General features: G+C 34.5%; 1 protein-coding gene, 1 non-coding gene and 1 pseudogene across 2 annotated transcripts; 1 reads left to right on the top strand and 2 right to left on the bottom strand.

Annotated features, from left to right (window-relative positions):
• Nucleotides 1-3,658: 3,658 nt before the first annotated feature.
• On the bottom strand, nucleotides 3,659-4,543 carry LOC147406169 (uncharacterized). Its single transcript, XM_086432760.1, has one exon. It carries the CDS (start codon nucleotides 4,166-4,168, stop codon nucleotides 3,755-3,757), a length of 414 nt encoding a protein of 137 aa, XP_086288886.1. The 5' UTR covers nucleotides 4,169-4,543; the 3' UTR covers nucleotides 3,659-3,754.
• A 1,297-nt stretch (nucleotides 4,544-5,840) lies between these two features.
• LOC147406170 (uncharacterized) lies at nucleotides 5,841-6,684 on the top strand (annotated as a pseudogene).
• Nucleotides 6,685-12,488: 5,804 nt separating this feature from the next.
• LOC147406171 (small nucleolar RNA R71) lies at nucleotides 12,489-12,595 on the bottom strand. Its single transcript, XR_015177169.1, has one exon. It is a non-coding gene; the product is annotated as a small nucleolar RNA R71 (small nucleolar RNA).
• Between the last annotated feature and the right edge of the window lie 8,693 nt (nucleotides 12,596-21,288).

Here is a 21,288-nt window from a genome sequence, read left to right on the forward strand (position 1 = left end):
CCATCCTTGCCCTCCTTTCCTTTTTTAAAGTCTAAAGTCCTCACTAATTATTAAATAAGGAAAACTAAAAAGATCCTAGAATGTTAAAAAATAAATAAAATGGGCTTAGGCCCTTTAGACAATAGGCTTTTCTGAGGCCCACATGAATAACAATTGCAAAAAAAATGACCAAAATGACATGGTAAAATTTATTTTAAAAAATCATAAATGCTAATGCTAGAAGGTAAACAATGTCTCGTACATCTTTTGTTACTAGGTCATCTTCAAAATCCTTCGTATGGATACTCGAATTGACGATTATCCAATAAGATAATTATGAAAATGCCATTGTGATCAAAATAATATTTTCACTCTTATATTTCTGGCCAGATTTGAATTAATGACCCACTTGGATCAAATAGATGTTTGGGATATAACATCATATGTCCTAAAAACACAATCGCAACAGTCTATTCAGCTCGACTTAACACTTTATTAGAAGATTAAGAAATTGCGGCCCAAAACTAATAATTAACTTGAAATGTTAAAGAAGAAGAAGAAGAAGAATGGTTGAATTGATTGTAGTCTAGCTAAATAGATCTTCATGAGCTACTGAAAAGAAATATTTAACAATAGTGCAACAAATGCCCAAACAAAAAGTTATGCCTTAATTTAAATCAAGATTGGATTGCACCACATTTAATTAATAAAAAAATGAATTCATGAATAGAAAAACAAGAAAATTAGCCTTGAAATTGAAAAGCTACAAAATCCCTATTTCTTACCAAGTGAGAATGAGACAAGTAGCAAAATTACTGTTAGTTCACATTATCTTATGGAGAATGAAGCATTTAGGAAAAATGATTATTTTTAGATAACGATACATAAAGCTTCAACATTAAAGATTAATCTTCAAATCCATGAATGATATTTTTTATTTTTTTAGAGAAATGGGTTTCTTCGCTATTTTAATAGTTTCTTTTGATGCATATTCTTAATAGAGCCAAATCCAATTTTTTTGAGTTCGAAAACCTGACAGTTCTACACTAGATATCAGTAGTTGATGTAATAATGTAATAGACAGGCCCGTCACCTAAGAATACGAGCATTAAGCAGAATGAGCCACCTCATTTTCCACAAGAGATTGGGGTGCAAGATCCCCCCGAGTCTTTCTAGGGAGCGCGTCTCAATTCACATCCTGTTATTTGTCGTTTACCATTACAAATAGTCAGAATATATTGCAATAACCAAAAATAAAAAATAAAAAAATCTCAATGTAAAAGAAAATCCGTGTATGAGAGTAGTATATATATTATGAGGTACATCAAATAATTTATTTTTGCTTTAATGCATCTGTAGCCACATTTCATTTTTTGTCAAGTGACGTGGTGCAACTCAAATTTCAATGATATAAATAGAGATTATTCAAACTTTCTAGAGTAAGTTAATTTAATGACGTTGCTTCTAATGGATGTAATACGGCCAATAAATCCCCAGCCCAACTAATTTGAGTTTTGTTGAATACTGTTGAAGTTGTCTTGTCAATCTCTATTGCGTAACATTTGAATTTGACATTTTCAGTCCAGTTGAAGGCGGCTTCAAACCAACTTGTATCAGTGACGGAGCCAGGATTTTTCCATGCGGGGGCAACTTAGAATAAAAAAATATATATTTTAAATCTGTCATAATAACTCACTAATCTATGGATTTTGAAAATTCTTGTGAGACAAGTGACCCCGTTGCAAATCCGTGTCTTCTATTGTCGTGTTATGACAGTTACAATTAGACCTGTTTGCATTGAGAATTTCAGTAACCACAAATATCTATCGCATTTTTACCATTACGTACACTTTGGTTAAGATTGTATGGGCCCCACTGTAAAATACCATAAAATAGCCCAAAAAACCAGCTCACTCTCGTTGTTTATTACAGTAGGTTCATCTTTTTCCGTCACTAGAGGTTTTGAGACAAGATGTTGTGAAGCACCTTATTTATTTTTTTTTTTTTATGATATATATATATATTTTTATGGATTTGTATTAATCATAAAAAAAAAAAAAAAAGGTGCTTCACAACATATTAAAGAATTAGTTGTTCAAGTTATGACCTGATGCTGACTCATTTCAGATGATTTGTTATAATCATTTTCTATCAGCAAGAATATAACACTACATCAACCAAATAAAATTGACTCATTAGATCTTCTATATCTTATCATTTTGTTAGCAAAACAGAGTAAGAGAACTAAATTGCAAGCATTTTATTTACTTTTGGGATTGTGTCTTAGAAATAAAACACAAACCCATGTGACAAATTAAGTGTAAGAAAATAAATATTAATTGTATTTCTTATTGAGTAAAAAAAGAAAAGACCATGAATCACCCACCAACATCTATTATTATTATTATTATTATTTTTTAATGTGCAAAAATAGAATAACAACTACATATATCACAAAGATTTCAGATAGTATCATTTTCTAGTTGAAGGTTCAAATATAACACGTGTTTCTTCCGATGAACATTACATAATATTTATTGGCTTCTGATTTTTTGATGGAATATTGTAGTTTCAAGCTCCCAAGAGTTTAACAGAAGGTTGTATGTGATAGGATGGAAATGTTTTGTAATATTTTGATATGTTTTAAAATGATATGGAGCCATATATCAATTTTTTTTTTTTAAATTAAAGAATATTTTAATTAAAGAAAAAAGTCATACTTTTATATTTGACATTTGCGGGGGTAACCAAGCAAATGTAGAAATTCTCAATGGACACAACCAAACACTCTAATCATAAAACTACGCAAAATTCAGTAATCATAAAATTTTATAAACACAAACTTTCGTATTTATGCCATTTTATGATGCAAACGAGGACCTTAGTTTCAACCGATCAGTTTGTACCTAGTTTTTGGAATTATATTTTATTAAATAATTAATAATTAATTGTTGGCATGTGCAAATGCACATGTATTCTAAAGGTTCTACAGTAATTTAAGCATTAATTAAAAATATATTTAAAGATAATAGTAAAAAGATTCTTATAATTTTAAAAAATTAACCAACATTATCATGAGATAGTGGCACTACAATTGAAAACAAATTTGCTCATAGAGCCTACAGAAATCTGGGATCCACCAATCACATATATCTATATGTATTCAATGATATTTTTAATTTACAAAAATATATTTGTTAGTTACAAAATTATTATTATATGTTTGATGTGCCAAGCATTTAGAGTCTGTGAGTGCGGTAAGTAAAACTTTTGTGAGCCAAACATAACTCTTATAATTTATTTGTTTCTGACAAAAATAATATTGATAGTATTATGTTTAAAAGATAAACGTGGGGGCATTTTTTTGGTACAAAATTTGATGTTAACAAACACTCATTCAACGTTCAATCATTATAATAATAAATAAAATGGTAGATAGAGCATTATAATGATAATGATCGAAAATAAATAAAAATGATGAATTAGAAGTCCCAAACTTATTTGTCATGGCTAGGAGATCATTTGGGATTTGTACAAACTAAGTATGTCAATGTCATAGCTATTAAGATCTGTGATTCAATTTTATGATGATCGAAATTTTCGAATTTATATTTTCAAAGATGATAAAAAAAAAAAAAAAAATTGAAAACATGTAAAAATTACTCTCTTTTATCGAGAGAGAGTATTATTTCTTTTCAATTTCAAGCGCTTAAAAATAGAAATTTAAAAAAGGGGAGGTGGAATTAGACCATCTCCAATCGTACAGTTTGTCCAACTACTCAGGAATAGTAAGGAGAACAGGTCGCCAAGTCCTCTTAAGCAACCGATACCGAAACGCTCCTGATAGAGGTCTTAACGAATGAACTCGACGAGGTCTACTCAATATCCCCTCTCCGTTATCCCTGATCTTTTCTGTAACCTTTCCGTTATCATTTAACGGCGGAGAGGAAACAAATAATTCCTTTAATGTGTGGCTGAGCAAACTCTTGCTCTTCTGTGACGAATTAGAAACGATTCGTGAGCGATTTGAAGATTCTTCTTTACAAGGTAATCGAGGTCCATCGTCGGATCGACTTAAAAGCATTCGCAACGTTTTTCTGCGACGAAGCTGAAAGACAGGAGTGGTTGTTGGGCTTCCAGCGATGGCGCACTGTGTTGCGAGGAGTTTGAATTTCTGCAATTTCTTCATTTTCAATCCCTATAAGCTTCGAGAAACTCAGTTAGTATTCAGAGGATTTGTTTCTGAGACTGAAAAGAAGATTGGATTGAGTTGGTTTCTTTTTCTCCATTGATTCTTTGTCTCGTATTCCAATCTTCTTTATTTGCTTTAAAGTGAGAGAGCACATGAAAGGGTGGGAAAGTGGGGAAAATGGGTAATAAAGAAACAAATCTTACGGGGAAAACCCGTTGAAGGGAGCAGCTCTTCAGAATTTTGATGAAAACCTCCTCCTTACAAGACACGTGGAATATCTAAGGAGGTAAATTTAATTTTGCAGAAATGTAGGGGTGTGCAATAAATTGAAGGTCGCGTGTCTTATAACGAGGAGGGTTTCTTCACCTTCAAATTTTGAAGCGGGTTATGAGATTTTCGACGAAGGTCATTAGGTTAGGTTTATTGTGGATTTCTAATCCACAAATAAATAGGGTACACGTGGCAGTAACAAGGGCTATTAAAATCGAGGAAATCAACGAAATCTTGAAACTATCTATTCTATCTTATCTCATTCAAGAAGGACGGCTAAAAATATGAAAAATACGGGAAAGATGTTGATAATTAGGTTGAATGGTTACGGTGGGTGAAAGGAAAGAATCTCACCAAAGTCCTAGACTTGTGTTGACTAACTGATTCCCTTTCATAGCAAAACATTGAACCATTAATCTATAAGAGTCGATGACTGAGTCACGGGGGCATTTGATCAAAATCACAAGTACAGTCAGGTTCTAAGAGTAAATCTACAACGAGTACATCCCTAGAGTGAACATAGCTCTCATGCTTAGAGTAATTCCAACAATGCTCTTTAAACTAAAAAGTATATTTTATCACTTTTTAACAAATGTTATTTTATCTAGTTTAAAATTTGTTTAGTGTTCCAAGAGACTCAACTAAACAAATTTATCTCTACTTTAATATAGTATATTGTATTTATATTTACACCAATATATATATATATTTCATATTCCTCTTTCTCTTTTGATTGAAATTAAAATTTTGATTTTTCCATCATGTTTTTGTCACTATGTATTTTGACACAAAATAAATTTTGACTTTTCTTGTCACTTCTAATTTTGACCCAAAATGAAATTTTGGATTTTCCCCACATTTTTTTTTACCCAATATCAAAATTTGAATTTTCCTGCAATTTAAAATTTTTATCCAAATTGAAATTTGAATTTTTCAGACATTTTTTACTAAATTGAAAATTTGACTTTCCCGTCATTTTAATTTTTGACTCAAATTGAAATTTTGACTATTCTCACCATTTTTTATTTTTAATCAAAATTAAAATTTTTATTTTTTCCTCCATTTTTCTCTATAAAATCACCTACTTATTTCTTTCCACATACATTTCAATTGCATATTCTCCTAGCTTCATTCTCCGTGTTCTTTATGACTCACAATCGTTTAATTAATATGCTTTTTGACAATTCTGATTTCAATGATGAAGTGGAGATTTTGGCAATAACTACTATGGAAGACGAGCAACATAATAGAGATAGACGAGCGAAATCACATTATGGTTCCACTCAAGGACATGCAACCATCGTGGGTGATTGAGTTCAAGGTCATGAAAGACTTTTTTGTGATTATTTTTCCTAAAAATCATATGTATTCTCCAATTCTATTTCGAAAGAGGTTTTGGATGAATTGTTCACTTTTGCTCCGTATTCAATCTGCAATTGAAGCTTACAATCCATAGTTTGTCCAAAAAAGAAAAGCTTTTGGAATTCTCAGTTTGTCTTCCCTTCAAAAGATTGTCGTTGTAATGAGGATGCTTGCTTACAGAGTAGTAATAGATTCCGTGGACGATTACGTGAGGATCGACGAGAATACTACAATAAAAAATTTGAAAAAGTTTGTGAAGGCGGTTGTTTCAATATTTTTTTATGAATACTTGAGGCTATCAAACAACAATGACGTCGTTATATTGCTAGCTAAAAGAAAAAATCGTGGGTTTTTTGGAATGTTGACAAGCATTGATTGTATGATTTAGAAATGGAAGAACTGTCCAACTGCGTAGAAAGGAATGTATGTTAGTCATGTCCATGAACCAACAATAATTCTTGAAATTGTTGCTTCATATGCCCTTTGGATGTGGCATGCCTTTTTTGGGTTACCGAGATCTCACAACGATATCAATGTGTTGTAAACTGACCTTGTTGAAGGACGTGTTGCTCCAGCTAATTACTCGATCAACAATCATGATTATACAATGAGATACGGTATTGAAGATGGTATATTTTGTCCCATCGTCAACATTTATGAAAACAGTTCCATGTCCATGAGAAAATAAGCTAAAACATTTGGTTGCAACTCAAAAGTCGATAAGGAAAGACGTGGAACGAGCACTTGGAGTACTCCAAGCACGTTTTGCAATTGTTCGTGGACTTGCACAGTTTGAAAAACATGAAACACTTAAAGATATCATGAAGGCATTCATTATATTGCATTGTAGTGCCCTGAAATCCCAACCCGAATCCCAATGATTCTTATATTAGAATCTCGAGGTATGATGAAAATACCACTCATTCTCTACATAATAAACATAATAATTCCTACTTTAAATAGAAATAACGTATCAGAGCAACAAAATAACTGACAACCAAAAATATCTAGAGTATGCAGAAGCTATTATCAAACATACACTATAGTAAAATAAGGATATAGCAACAGCTATGACCATCGTTATAGGTAAAAAACCCGTCGCAACATCATATAATGACGACCACCCTGGCTGTCGGTGGTCGTCGCTAAAACCTCCATCGCTATATGTATTATTAACGGTCAACTGTCCCAAAACTGTCGTTATATATATGACTTATAGCTCGCTATTGGCCTTCGCTATAGGGTATTTTTTTTTTTTAAAAAAAATTAGATATTTAACTATGATTATCGCCGTCGTTGTAAGAATAATTTTTTTTTGAAAACCTCACATTTTGCTGAATATTGGAAATACCCATGTTTTGAAATGGTGAGATGCCCCCCTTGAACCCAGCATTCTAAGTAGACTACAAGGAAAATACCCAAAATGCCCTCTTCATCGTTTTCAACCTAGAATTTTTACATATACATATAGTATCATTCCTCACTTGATACACCATTTTAGCCTTCTTGGTCAACAAGAAACACATAAACAAACCTATTTTTCTACCCATTACTTGATTGATCGATTCTTGTAGCTTTCTCTCCCCTACATTGCCCTGCCCAACCTCATCTCCTCTTACCTGTTCTTCCCCTCCAGCATGCACCACGAGAATACAACATAGTTGCACCATTGTAAATCCTAAAACTAATAAAATACAACATATAGTAACATACATACAATGATATGGGCTATGAGACTAGGTTTATCCAAGATTGGATCTATCTCCATTTTCAGTTCTTTTACTTGCTAAACCAAAAAAATCGTAATGGAAGGAATATAGATTCAACCATGTATGGTATTCAAACTTTCAAAATTGGTTGTACTTGGATTATCGTCACCTACAAAGCCTTATCTAAACATTTTGGGGATGGCAAAATGAATTCAGATTTCTCATTCAAGTCTACTAGAGTTTAATGAAAAACTTGCCAATTAAACTATAGTGCCTTGAGCAAAAAAACAAAAAATAATTGTTTGGGCATCATTTTTTGCATCCCTTTCTTGGGTTGTTTTCTGCACCAAAGGATCTATCAAATGTGTGCACATCTATCCTCACATAGGTTCAGAATCGATAATTACAACTGGCACGATATATATGGATTAATGCAAATGTAGACACATCAAGAATTACTATCATTAAGTGTAGCAATAAATTTAAAACATAAGTAGGATCCAAGACAGACCAACCCACCCCCAATAGTCCCATCCTTACAATTACATCATAAGCTTACAAGACCATAATCATAATCATCAAAATCCTATCCCAAAAATTTCATATCCACTCTCACTATCTCATAAGCTTAGAAGATATTCCAAAGAAATTTAAGAACCTCAAAATGGTATATAAATAATAGCAAAAAGTGATAAAAGAACCAAAATTAATATTCAACCAAAAATAGGGATCGAAATGAATCAATAAGTTATACATAAACAACACAAATTGAGTTCTCTAGATTCGAAACACATTTCATATTTTCACGAAATGGACTCTTGCATTTATTAGGAAAAATGAGTTTTCAACACTGAAACTGTGCGACCCACATATCCGTATGACTACCTATTCCCTTTAGTCATACGGGTAGACTCACATACCTGAGCCTCAAGAGACATGTACGTGAGTTCCAAAGCCAGCTATATTGCTTTGAATTCGGAAGGCAGATCATCTGAGTTGAATCAGTACAAGTTGTAACCTTTTCAAGCAAAGTTCATTTCTACCTGATAGAAAATCCTAACAACAATGCCATATAAAATTGTTTTAATTGTTTCTCATGTTTAGCTAAAAATGATTTTTTAAAGAGCTTTTGGTCGACTAACAACCCTTAAAATTTATAAACAATCTCAGATATGTCCAGATACAAACATCACAATCAAACTAACATGCATTAATTTTTATTTTAAGTTCTACATCATGTATTACTCAAACTTGCAATAGTCACAAACTTTTACAGAGATTTGTTACAAATTATGATTTATAAAAGCGCCAATGATACAATAGGCAACAAGAACAATATAAATCCTATTCCTCCATTCAACTCTATATTAAGCTAGAAAATATACAAATTCTATTAAAAGACTTAAAATACCCAAACAGATGGCTAGGATAAAATACCCGAGCTGGAATTCTGATTCGTGTCAACTTGGAGTAATCTGAGAAGCAAATTATTCAATTTAACAACCCTAGTGATCATTACTCGCCTGGTAAGTTCAAAAAATAATAAATATATGATTTAGAAAAACAATGCTTATTTGAAATTTTAAAAAACAAGAATGACATATAACTGAATACCCCTATATATATCTATATATATAAAGTCTGAAATTCTGAAAGAATCTATGAAAAATAAATAATGATGGAAAATATACTTTGTATTGAAATGATTAAACAATGATGGGAGGAAAAATGAGGAAAATAAACATTTTTTTATCATTTTCCCCAACAACCAAAGTGTTGGGTAGCCATATCCAATGCTATTGGGTATTGCATAAATGTATAAATAATTGACAGTGCTTGTAGGTAGCTGATAATGTCAAAATAAAATAAACGGATATTAGTAATTATTATGAAGGAAAATGAGATGACCATCATACTGATTTCATTAAGCTGGCACAAATCACACAAACCTTAAAGCTGAAGGAAAATGAGATGATGACCACCATACGGATTTCATTAAGCTATGATAAAACAGATTTCCTCTTTTTGTTTTAACTTTTATTCCACCAGTAACTTGTGTACAGTTACTCAAACTGTATCGACTGATTTTGAATATGGCCCTGTTTAAGAGCATTACTGTATTCATAATCTTTCAAACTAGAAGACAAATAAGTAAGGAAAATCTAAAGTTTTTTTGTCAAGTTTTTTCACCAATTTAACGTGGATGAGATCTTCGGTGTCATCTATGTGCTCTTTGAGCTACAACATCAATAATGAAATTAGAAATCTTCAGTATTGAGCTTCGTTTAACAAGAAGAAAAAGTTTTTATTTTCCAAAATGCAAAATGTCATGTCTTACTGGTAACAAGTCACTACAGATGTCGTCAATGACAAGAAAACATGCCTCAAGCAACATTTTGAGTTGTTTGATGTTGTACCCATTACAGCTTGATGCCCTTTCCAGAGATATAATTCACAGGTCAACTATTATCTCAAGAATATCATAGAGCATAAAGAGGTCAGATCGAGAGAGCGTCTTTGACTCATCTACATGAGCGGGATGGCCATCTGTTTCCCTCCTTTGAGTGGTCTTTGGTGTACCTGAGATGGCTATGCATTATGGAGCTGAATGTTGAGCAAACTAAGGAAAAAACACTGAGATGGTTAAAGCCATGTGTAACATAACAGCCATTCTTAGAAAGAACATATAGACTTGAAGTACCAAAAGATATGTCTTTAAACATAATTGAATGGAGGTACAAGATTCTTTAGCCATCTCTAAATTTTTGGGACAAGGATTCGATGATGACAGTGTTGAATATTTTTCTGTACACACACACAAACACATAGATATGGAAACTTCTTTTTTTTTTGACTAGTAAATATCAACATTTTAACGTTGCACACAACTTTTCTCCGATTTGTGCCCAACACCAGCTTATGTATTATGACAAACTTGCCTAACTATAAACCAGAAAAAATACCATTATATATGCAAGATTGTTTCATGGGTAACTTTTTAGCACCACGTGTCACAAATGGGCAGCTGAATTACCCCTCTAGTTGAGCTAGTAACTGATATTTATATTCCCTTTCCACTTTTATGCTTGCTATTTTGTATACCGTATAGTTATAAAGTAACTTGATAAGTCGGTTTGTAACGACTTATTCTATGAAATTTTACTTGACATTTTGTTAATTTGAGAGTGATTTTATTTAGTAATCGTTCTTTTTATTGTTTTAGGTAATAAATGGACAAGAATACGAAAATGAAGCAATTTAGGGTGAAATCAGAAGAAAAGACGAAGTTTCGGAGAATGGAGTACAAGAGGCAGAGGCCGCCGCGGCGATGGATACATGTCCGCCGCGGCGCTCGTGTTTAAATCAACAAAGGCCCCAAGACAGGAGCTAGCCGTCGCAGCGATGGGTACATGCCCGCCGTGGCGCGATCCCTTTTCTGCACTTCATCTCGTGTTTTCATCATATCTTTTGGATTCAATTTAAAGGGGATTTGACCCCAATTGTATTCAGAACGTATGGAGGCTATAAGTAGTTTATTTTTAGGGTTTATTGAAAGATTTTGGAGATTGGAGACGCTAGAGAAGAAGGGGGAAAGGAGATCAAGTGATTGCTACTGCAATCTCGAATTTTATTGGTTTATTCTTCCTTTCTTCTATGTTTAATTTCAAGATGTTTGTTTCGTATTTCGTTATGAACTAAATTTCGTTTCTAGGGTTGAGATGTAACTCAGATAAAATTTCGTAGTTGTTTTATTCAAATTCAATTCCTTATTTTGCAATTACTTATTTGTGTGTCTATTTTGAGTTTAATGCTGTCAAATCTTAAGGCCAAAGTTTTGATTGATTTATTGATCTAGGTTTATAATGAGAATTAGAATCTAAGTTAGATCAATAAAATAGATCACGTTAGAATGAATGAATGGTAGAGGTACTTTAGCATGTTCTAAAAGGTTAGTAGTTCAATTTACGATAATTCCACAGATTTTATGACTCTTTGGTGTTTAAATTCACATAGAGATGTGCTGAGTTAATATTTAAAGGAGTAATCTAGCGTATTTCGAGAGAAAACACTGGTTGGTTTAGGGAATTAAACTTCCAAATAAGGCAAAGTAGGAATTACTTTGAATACTCAATTACGTAGGAGTATCTGTAATGAAGTCGAAAGCCCTAGGTTTTTAATTCATAAGAATCCATTCTTTCTTGTTTCATTGTTATTTCAATTTGCAATTCTACAATTCTCAATTCATCAAATAGTAATTTAAGTGATTATTTTTGGTACTTAGTAACTTAATCATCGTGGGAACGATATCTTATATTATTACTTGAAACGATTAGTGCACTTGTTAGCATAAATTATACGCATCAAGTTTTTGGTACCGCTACCGAGGATTAAAGATTACTAATATTAATACCAATTGCTTTTATTGCTAATTTGATTTTTATTTATTCTTATTTTATTCGTTTTTCTCTTTTTAGGTTTTTCTTAGTGTCAATCGACCTTGATATCAATAAGACACTTAGAAGGCTAAATAGGGAGCGCAAGCAAAGAGCTGAACAAGGAGTTTTAGCAATGGCGGAAGAAAAGAATAATGGTGGTGGTGGAGATGTAGTCCCGAATAGAGCACTAAAGGATTACTCTATTCCTAATGTGGGTGTCTCTAGCATTCGAAGGCCACCTATTCAAGCAAACAATTTTAAGATCAAGCCTACCATCATTCAGATGATACAATCTTCGGTTCAGTTTGGGGGGTTGGCTAATGATGATCCAAATCTGCATATTGCAAATTTTTTGAAAATTTGTGATACATTCAAGCACAATGGGATGACTGATGATGCCATAAGACTGTGTTTGTTTCGTTCTCATTGAACAGCAAGGCTAAGGCATGGTTGACCTCGCTACCTTCAGGAACCATTACTACATGGGATAGGCTGGTTAATGCCTTTCTGACTAAGTACTTTCCACCAGCGAAATCTGCGAAGATGAGGAACGATATAACCAATTTTCTGCAGCAAGATCAAGAATCTTTCTATAAAACTTGGGAGAGGTTTAAAGATCTCTTAAGGAAGTGCTCGCACCATGGACTACCATTATGGATGCAAGTGCAAACATTTTATAACCGTTTGCTCTCAAACACTCAAACCATGGTGGATGCAGCAAGTGGAGGAACATTCTTCAACAAGACACCGGAGGAAGGATATGAATTTATTGAAGTCATGACTAGTAACAACTTCCTGAAATCTTATAGGAATACACAGAAAAGGACAGTCGGAGTTCATGACATTGATGTTTTTACTAATTTGGCTGCTCAAGTTACTATTTTAAATAATAATTTTAAGAAAATGAATGTTGCTACAGTTTCTAATGTAGTTTGTGATAATTGTGTAGGGAATTATCCTACTTTGAAGTGTCAAGGCCTATATGAAGCAAATTCTTCCGAACAAGTGAATTATGTGGCCAACAATCAAAGACAATACTATCTTAACTCCAATTACTACAATCAAGGGTGGAGGAATCATCCTAACTTCTCATGGAGCAACAATGCGAATATGTAAAAACTGCCTCCTTCTTTTCAATCTCAAGAGAAGAAACCAACCATGGAAGAGGTCTTCACCCAATTCATGCAAAAGACCAATGCATTCATTGATGATACCCAAGCCAATTTCAGAAATCAAGGTGCAAGTATTCGCAACCTTGAACATCAAGTTGGGGAGATTTCCAAGCTATTGACGGAAAGAGCTCAAGGAGCACTCCCAAGTAATACTGAGAAGAATCCCAAGGAACATGTGAAAGCTATAACTCTTAGAAGTGGGAAGGAGTTAGAACAATCAAAGAGGGGTAGCAAGCAAGCAAATAAGGATGAAACTGCTCTTCCTAAAGATCAAGATGCTACCGCTTTCTATTCAACAACCTATTCCACAACCATCTTCTAATCCTATTCATTTTCCTCAAAGATTGCCAAGGAAAAATTTAGATAAGTAATTTTCTAAATTTATTGATATTTTTAAAAGCTTACATATTAATCTTCCTTTTGTAGATATGCTGGAGCAAATGCCGAAATATGCTAAGTTCTTGAAGGAGATTCTATCAAACAATAGGAAATTGGTGGATAATGAGAAGCTCATGCTCACGGAAGAATGTAGTGCTATTCTTCAAATAAAGCTTCCCCAAAAGCTAAAAGATCCAGGGAGTTTCACTATTTTTTACACTATTGGTAATTTTAATTTTGATAGAGTTTTATGTGATCTTGGTGCAAGTATTAATTTGATGCCTCTCTCTATTTTCAGGAAACTCGGTTTAGGGGAAGTGAAGCCTACTACGGTATCCTTGCAGCTTGCAGATAGATCTATCAAGCATCCTAGAGGCATTATTGAGGATGTTTTGGTAAAAGTGGACAAATTCATATTTCCTGCTGATTTTATTATTTTGGATATGGAAGAAGACAAGGATGTTCCACTCATATTGGGAAGACCTTTTCTCGTCCCAGGTAGAACTCTCATAGATGTTCATCAAGGTAAGTTGATTTTAAGGGTTCAAGATGAACAAGTAACTTTTAATGTTTTTGAGATTATGAAATGTCCTTCCGATATTGATGCATGTTTTGCAATAAGTATTTTAGATAGGGTAGTAGCTGAAAAATTTAATGAATCTTTTCCTCCCTTACCTTTGGAAAATTGCATATTAAATGATAAAACTTTAGGAACTCTAATTGATGATGAAGATATAATTGAATGTGTGAATAATCTTGATGCTTTGCCACTTTGTGAGTTTTCAAAAAGGCTTAAATTTAAAGAGCTAGGAGCTGTGTATGTTAATGAACCATCATTTAAAAAGGAACCTCCTAAACTTGAACTTAAACTGTAACACCCCGGATTTTCAACTCATATCTCGAGGAAATTAAATGGTGAGATTTAGAAGAAAATATCGAAGGAGAGACTTAGAGTAAAATACTTGGATCTTGTTATGATTAATTTCAAGGAAAACCGACTTCGCCATTAGTTTCAAAATGATCTCAATATATACATTAGCCTGTAAGCAAGTTCGAATTCGAGTTCGGGGGAAAAAGTTATAAAATCCTCGAATTTCACGTTAAGTGGGACCCAAAATAAAAAAATTTCGTTAGAGGGAGAATCAAGAAAATTCGATTACACCATTAGAACCACAACGAAAAATTATTTGAAATGGTATAATCGTTTGTCACTTTTCGAGACCGAATAGTTAAGTTATGATCGAAACTAGAAATGATGGGGAAATTACAAGTATACCCTCAGCCCTTTTATAAAAGAAAACTCACTTTCTTTTATTTCATTTCACTTCTTCATTCTTCTCCAAAGAACTCAACTCAACCATTTTCTAGACCTAGGGTTTGAACCCATTCCTATCAAGATCTATCCCAATCAAGTCCGAGTTGAACCTCGACGAAGAAGGCAAAGTCGTCGGCGTTGTCGAGCTCTACGTCCTCACCCCATCCAACCTCCATTTCCTCTTCTTTTCTCTTGGTTTCCAACAAGAATCAGCAAGTGTGTTTTTGTATAATCACTTGGAACCTCATCCATATCATAGGAGAGTCGTTGTTGGTCATTAGGAAGCGGGGAGAACACCTTCAAAGAGGGTTTCACAACCAACCACTCCGTTGGCACCCGAGTTCAACCACTTTCGGAACTTCGAGCCGCCTAACATTGATCCTTAGTGTTGATTCATCACCATTGGCGTCCACAAACAAGTAAGGGACTTCCAATTCTTATTGGTAGCTTTAGATTTCTGAAATGTGCATTTAGGGTTTTGAAACAAAACTTATTGTTTGCATTTAAATCGTAGAAATTGGTGTTTGATTTCAAATTCATGTTAGAAGTAGGTGTTTTGTTTATGCTTTATCGAATTTTGATAAAAAAATCGTGGGTGGGTCGAATGGTTCGAAGAATGGAAGAAGAAATCGAAAAAGGGATCGAAAAATCCAAAAATCACGAGTGAGGTTCAGGCTGTAGGTGGGAAGGGTCGGTGCCACCGGCACCTACCGAAGGCATTCTGTCGGTGGGACCGACAGAATGTTGCTTCTGCCACCGACGAAATCAAGAAGCCACCGAAAACTTTGTTCTGTCGGCAGGACCGTCGGTCCCACCGACACTTGTCGATGTGTATTCTGTCGGTTCCACCGACAGCATATTGATTCTGCCACCGACAGACACAGTTTTGACCAGAACAGTGTTCTGACTCTTGGCTTGACCTCTTCACACCTTATACACTATTTCTCACCATTTATTTCATTAAAAACAATTAAGTAAATGTCCTCTTTAATTTTTACTTTCCATTTACTTTAAGTTCTTTAATGAAATTAAGGTTTTACCCCCCATTTCGGAACAATGGGAATGGTTTTAAGATCCAAATCTCAAAGGATCAAAATCCGAATTTTGGTTTAAAGAACAAAACGTAATTTTTGACGTTTTCGGCAAGTTTTCAAAATGAAATAACTTTCGTGTTTCTTTGAATTAGATTACAAAAACTATATGGTGTCGAATCTCATGACCGAGACTTTCATTTAAAAAAAACCCGTTTTCAATTTCAAAAATTTTGAAAAATTGAGTTTCTGACACTTAGCCAAATTTTCACCAGCTTTCTCTATTTTTAACAGCCTTGGTCTCGAGCATCGCTGGGACTTTATTCTTATAAACTTTGATTGTTTTTAATGGAAAGACCAAAAGAATGACTTTGAAATATTGAAAATGGATGGTCGATGTGAAAAGATGAAAAGTGAGAATGTCGAGAGAATGGGAAAAGAGAATAAACGGTAAAATGTCAGAATCACACCTGAGGGGTGATGTCTACATTTTACATTGTATGTTGTGTGTAGGTTGGTGAAAGGATATCCAGGTTATTAATGAAAGGGTTGCATGTTTATTTCTGATTATGTTAGCGCGTGCGCTGAGTACTGTTGTTTATTTTAGGCCGGGTGGACACAGTTGCATAGTAGGAACTGGATATCCATTCTCAACCTTGTTCTGTTAATTTCTCTTTTGTTTTAAATGAAAAACTATATATATACGTAACTATTTTGTGAGCTGTTAAAGGGTTTGTGAATGCCTGAAGGGATAGTGTGTCATATCATCCGGAGGGGTGCACTATCCTGGGATGTACGGTAGGGACCACCAAACTCATACGTGGTATGGGACGCGTATGAGAGTGGAGTCACAACTGGAATCCGGGTCCATTCCTTTCTTATCTTTACCAGTGAACGTGTATTGTAAAGGTGGTCGTATACGAGTGGAATGTCATTTGGGAATCACATGCACGCCTGATAGGCATAGACGAAGATGATTAGTCAATGATCACTAACAATCTAGTAGTAGTCGAACGTTCTGACACATCGAAAATAGACCCATTGCTTACGGTCACGTCAAACGGCCAGCCTGAGCCGCATAAATGGTCCCGCAAGCGTGGTAGACACGACCAGCCACAAAATCAGGAACTACAAGGTTATTGAGGAATATCATGTCCCGACTGGGAGCGATCCAGTCGTGAATCCCAACTCTTTAATTCCAATACTCCACCATTTGTATTATGTATCTGTTGTTATATTTCGAATTATAAACTGAGAAGCATGTCTATTATTTCAATGTTGTCAACATTATTTGCATAAAATGGAGAATGTATAATGAGTATGGATGATTAATGTTATGTGTAATTTTTTTTCAACTGTTTAGTTGCTCATCCCTGGCTATATGTACTAGTTGATCGTATTTTATCTTGTAAAACCTTGCATGTATTAAAATGTTTAGTATGCTTTATTTGATCATGCTTAGGAAGGGTTATTAGTAGGAATTGGCTGTGGACTTACTGGGTAACCATTGTTACTCACCCTTTCCTTCCTATTTTTTTTAGTTTCAGCACTTGCAGCTATCGAGGTAGGCGTAGAGTCAGTAATTGAAGAGTATCTGGTCGATCAGATCGATGATCAGAGTTTATTGCCTGGTGAGCACTAGGGCCACATCCCTTAGTGTTGTTAGTTTCATCCGGGATGTATGCAGTTTTTGGATTGAGAGTTTAGGCCTATGTTAGAGTGAGAGTGTTTTGGGAAGCCTGTATATTGATAAATCTTCTGCACTCTGATCTACTTACATGTTTGATGTAATTAGTCTTTCGCTGTTATTTTTCCTATATCTACATTTTTATATACAGGTTTTGTTATAAATTGGTTTATCAGGTTTGAGTTCCGTGAAACGCTAACATAAACAGAGGAGACCATGCCGAAATTTTGAGGTGCCACCTAGTACCTTGGGATTTGGCCTTGGGATTTGTGTTAGCGTTTGGCGGGGTGCCACATAAACAATTGCCATTACATCTTAGGTATGCTTTCTTAGAAGAGTTTTGTTATTATCCTATTATTATTAACTCTTCTTTGAATGATTTGGATGAGAAAAAGTTATTGAGGATTTTAAGAGAGCATAGGAAAGCGATTGGATGGACTATTGATGATATCAAGGGAATTAGCCCATCTATTTGTATGCACAAGATTTTGATGGAAGAGAGCTATAAGCCATTGGTGCAACCTCAAAAAAGATTAAATCCTTCCATGCAAGAAGTGGTGAAAAAGGAGGCTGTGAAGCTTATGGATGCAGGTATAATTTATCCAATCTCGGATTGTTCATGGGTAAGTCCGGTCCAAGTGGTTCCTAAGAAAGGTGGTATGACCGTAGTGAAGAATAACAACAATGAGCTTATACCCACAATAACGGTGACCGGATGGAGAGTTTGTATAGATTACCGAAAACTCAATGATGCTACAAGAAAGGATCACTTTCCTTTGCCCTTCATTGACCAAATGGTGGAGAGACTTTCCGGGCATGACTATTATTGTTTCTTAGATGGATATTCGGGCTATAATCAAATTCCAATAGTACCGGAGGATCAAGAGAAGACCACTTTTAAATGTCCATATGGAACCTTTGCTTATAGAAGAATGCCATTCGGATTGTGCAACGCCCCTGTTACTTTTCAACATTGCATGATGCCAATTTTTTTCGATATGGTTGAAAAATACATTGAAGTGTTCATGGATGATTTTTCTATTTTTGGTTCTTCTTTTGATAATTTTCTTTCTAATCTCTCTTTGGTTTTGCAGCGATGTGTTGAAATAAACTTGGTCTTGAATTGGGAAAAATGCCATTTTATGGTAAAAGAAGGAATTGTGTTGGGACATCGAATTTCTGTTAAAAGAATTGAGGTGGACTGAGCAAAAATTGATGTAATTGAGAAGCTTCCACCTCCTACCAATGTTAAGGGAGTTAGAAGTTTTCTTGGACATGCATGATTTTACAGGAGATTTATTAAAGATTTTTCTAAAATTGCTAAACCTCTTTGTAAATTGTTGGTAAGAGATGCAATTTTTGATTTTTTCAAAGAATGTTTAGATGTTTTTGAAACTCTTAAAGTGAAATTGATATCTTCTCATGTCATTGCTGCACCCGATTGGGAATTGCCTTTTACTTTAATGTGTGATGCTAGTGAATATGCTATAAGTGTTGTTTTAGGACAGCGAAAAGATAAGGCCTTTCATGTGATTTACTATGCTAGCAAAGTTTTAAATGAGGCTCAATTGAATTATGCAACTACCGAAAAAGAGCTTTTAGCAGTTGTTTATGCTTTTGACAAATTTTGGTCTTATTTAATAGGTTCTAAAGTGATTGTCTACACCGATCATTCGGCTTTGAGGTATTGATTTGCTAAAAAAGATGCAAAGCCAAGGTTGCTAAGATGGATTTTACTTTTGTAGGAATTTGACTTGGAAATCAAGGACAAGAAAGGAACCAAAAATGTAGTTGCAGATCATCTTTCTAGGATGGACCATGTGCAGTCAAATGAAGAAGTTGATGGGGATATTAATGAGAAATTTTCGAATGAGCAGCTGTTTGCAGTTGGAGAAGCCCTATGGTATGCTGATATTGTCAACTATTTGGCTAGGGGGATTGTGCCTACTGAACTCACCCACCAACGAAAGAAGAAGTTCTTTTTAGATATTAAGTATTTTATATGGGATGATCGATTCCTTTACAAGATGTGTGATGATCGTATAACTAGAAGATGTGTGCCGGAAGAGGAGATGAAGAGTATTATTCAACATTGTCATTCTCGCGAAGTTGGAGAACACTTTGGAGCAACCAAGACAGCAGCAAAAGTTTTACAATCAGGATTTTATTGGCCTACTCTTTTTAAAGATTCATATAATTTTTTTGCCAATTGTGATATATGTCAAAGGGTTGGGAATATATCTAGGAAAAATGAGATGCCTCTAACAAATATTTTGGAAATTGAATTGTTTGATGTTTGGGGTATTGATTTTATGGGTCCTTTTCCATCTTCTTTCTCTAATCGTTTTATTTTGGTTGCTGTAGATTATGTGTCCAAGTGGTTGAAGCTGTAGCATTACCAACCAATGATGCTCGGGTGGCGGTAAGATTTTTGAAGAAGTATATTTTTGCAAGATTTGGAACACTAAGAGCTATCATAAGTGATGGAGGATCACACTTCTGGAACAAACAATTTGATTCACTTTTGAGCAAATATGGAGTGACACATAGGGTGGCTACACCTTATCATCCACAGATGAGTGGTCAAGTTGAGGTATCCAACCGTGAGCTAAAGAGGATTGTAGAGAAGACAGTCAATTCTTCAAGAAAGGATTGGTCAAGCAAATTGGATGATGCTCTATGGGCCTACCGGACAGCGTTCAAGACACCTATTGGAATGTCTCCATATTAATTGGTTTATGAAAAATCTTGTCATCTCCCAGTTGAGTTGGAACATAGATCATATTGGGCTGTTAAGTTCTTGAATTTCAATTTACAGGCTGTAGGGGAGAAGAGACTGTTACAGCTAAATGAGATGGAAGAGTTCCGGAACGATGCTTATGAGAATGTTAGGATCTATAAGGAAAAGACAAAGAGATGGTATGATAGGCACATTCACAAATGGGAATTCAAAGAAGGACGCCAAGTTCTCCTCTTTAATTCAAGACTTAAACTTTTTTCGGAAAAATTAAGATCACGGTGGTTCGATCCTTTCACTGCCAACAAGGTCTTACCATCAGGGGCAATAGAAGTCAAGCATTCGTCGAAAGGGAATTTTACAGTAAACGGGCAGCGATTGAAGCACTACTTCAGAGGGAACTTTAGTATCAAGCAGGTGTCCATTTTGCTCTCAATTCTGAAGTGAAGATTCAAGAAAGTCTAGCTAAAGACATAAATTTTAGCGTTTCTCGGGAGGCATCCCAATTTATTTCCAAAATTAAAATTTCAAGAATTTAGGATTTCATTAGTTTATTTTATTTTAGTTTTAGTTGTTATTTTATTTTATTAGGTAGTTTAGGATTTGTTTTATGTTATTTGTTTTGATGTTAATTATATTTGTTTTATTTTTCAGGTGAATAAAGGGTTTCAGTGTTGTCCAGTCAATTACGTCGCAACGGTGGATACATGTGCGCCACGGCGGTTTCTGAAAATCAGATAAAGAGGCCAAGCCCCAAATTGAAGGAATTAGGGCAGGAGCCGTGGCGGAAATGACTTACCCGCCGCGGTGCAAGTCGCGAAGTTAAAATTTTAAGGGGTTATACCCATCATTTGGTTCAAACTTCTCACATTCTCTCCGCCCCTTTTTCTTCTTTTCTCCAAAAACTTCTCATTTTCCTTCACCTTTTCATCTTCCTCAATCTTCTACCTCCCCTAACTCTATTTAAATCCACAAAATTTCTTTCATTTGTTCATATCACTCTCACTATTCTTGTTTCTT

Source organism: Akebia trifoliata, chromosome 3, assembly GCF_017979445.1.
Source record: "Akebia trifoliata isolate Shusen 1 chromosome 3, ASM1797944v1, whole genome shotgun sequence".
NCBI classification, from domain to species: Eukaryota; Viridiplantae; Streptophyta; class Magnoliopsida; order Ranunculales; family Lardizabalaceae; genus Akebia; species Akebia trifoliata.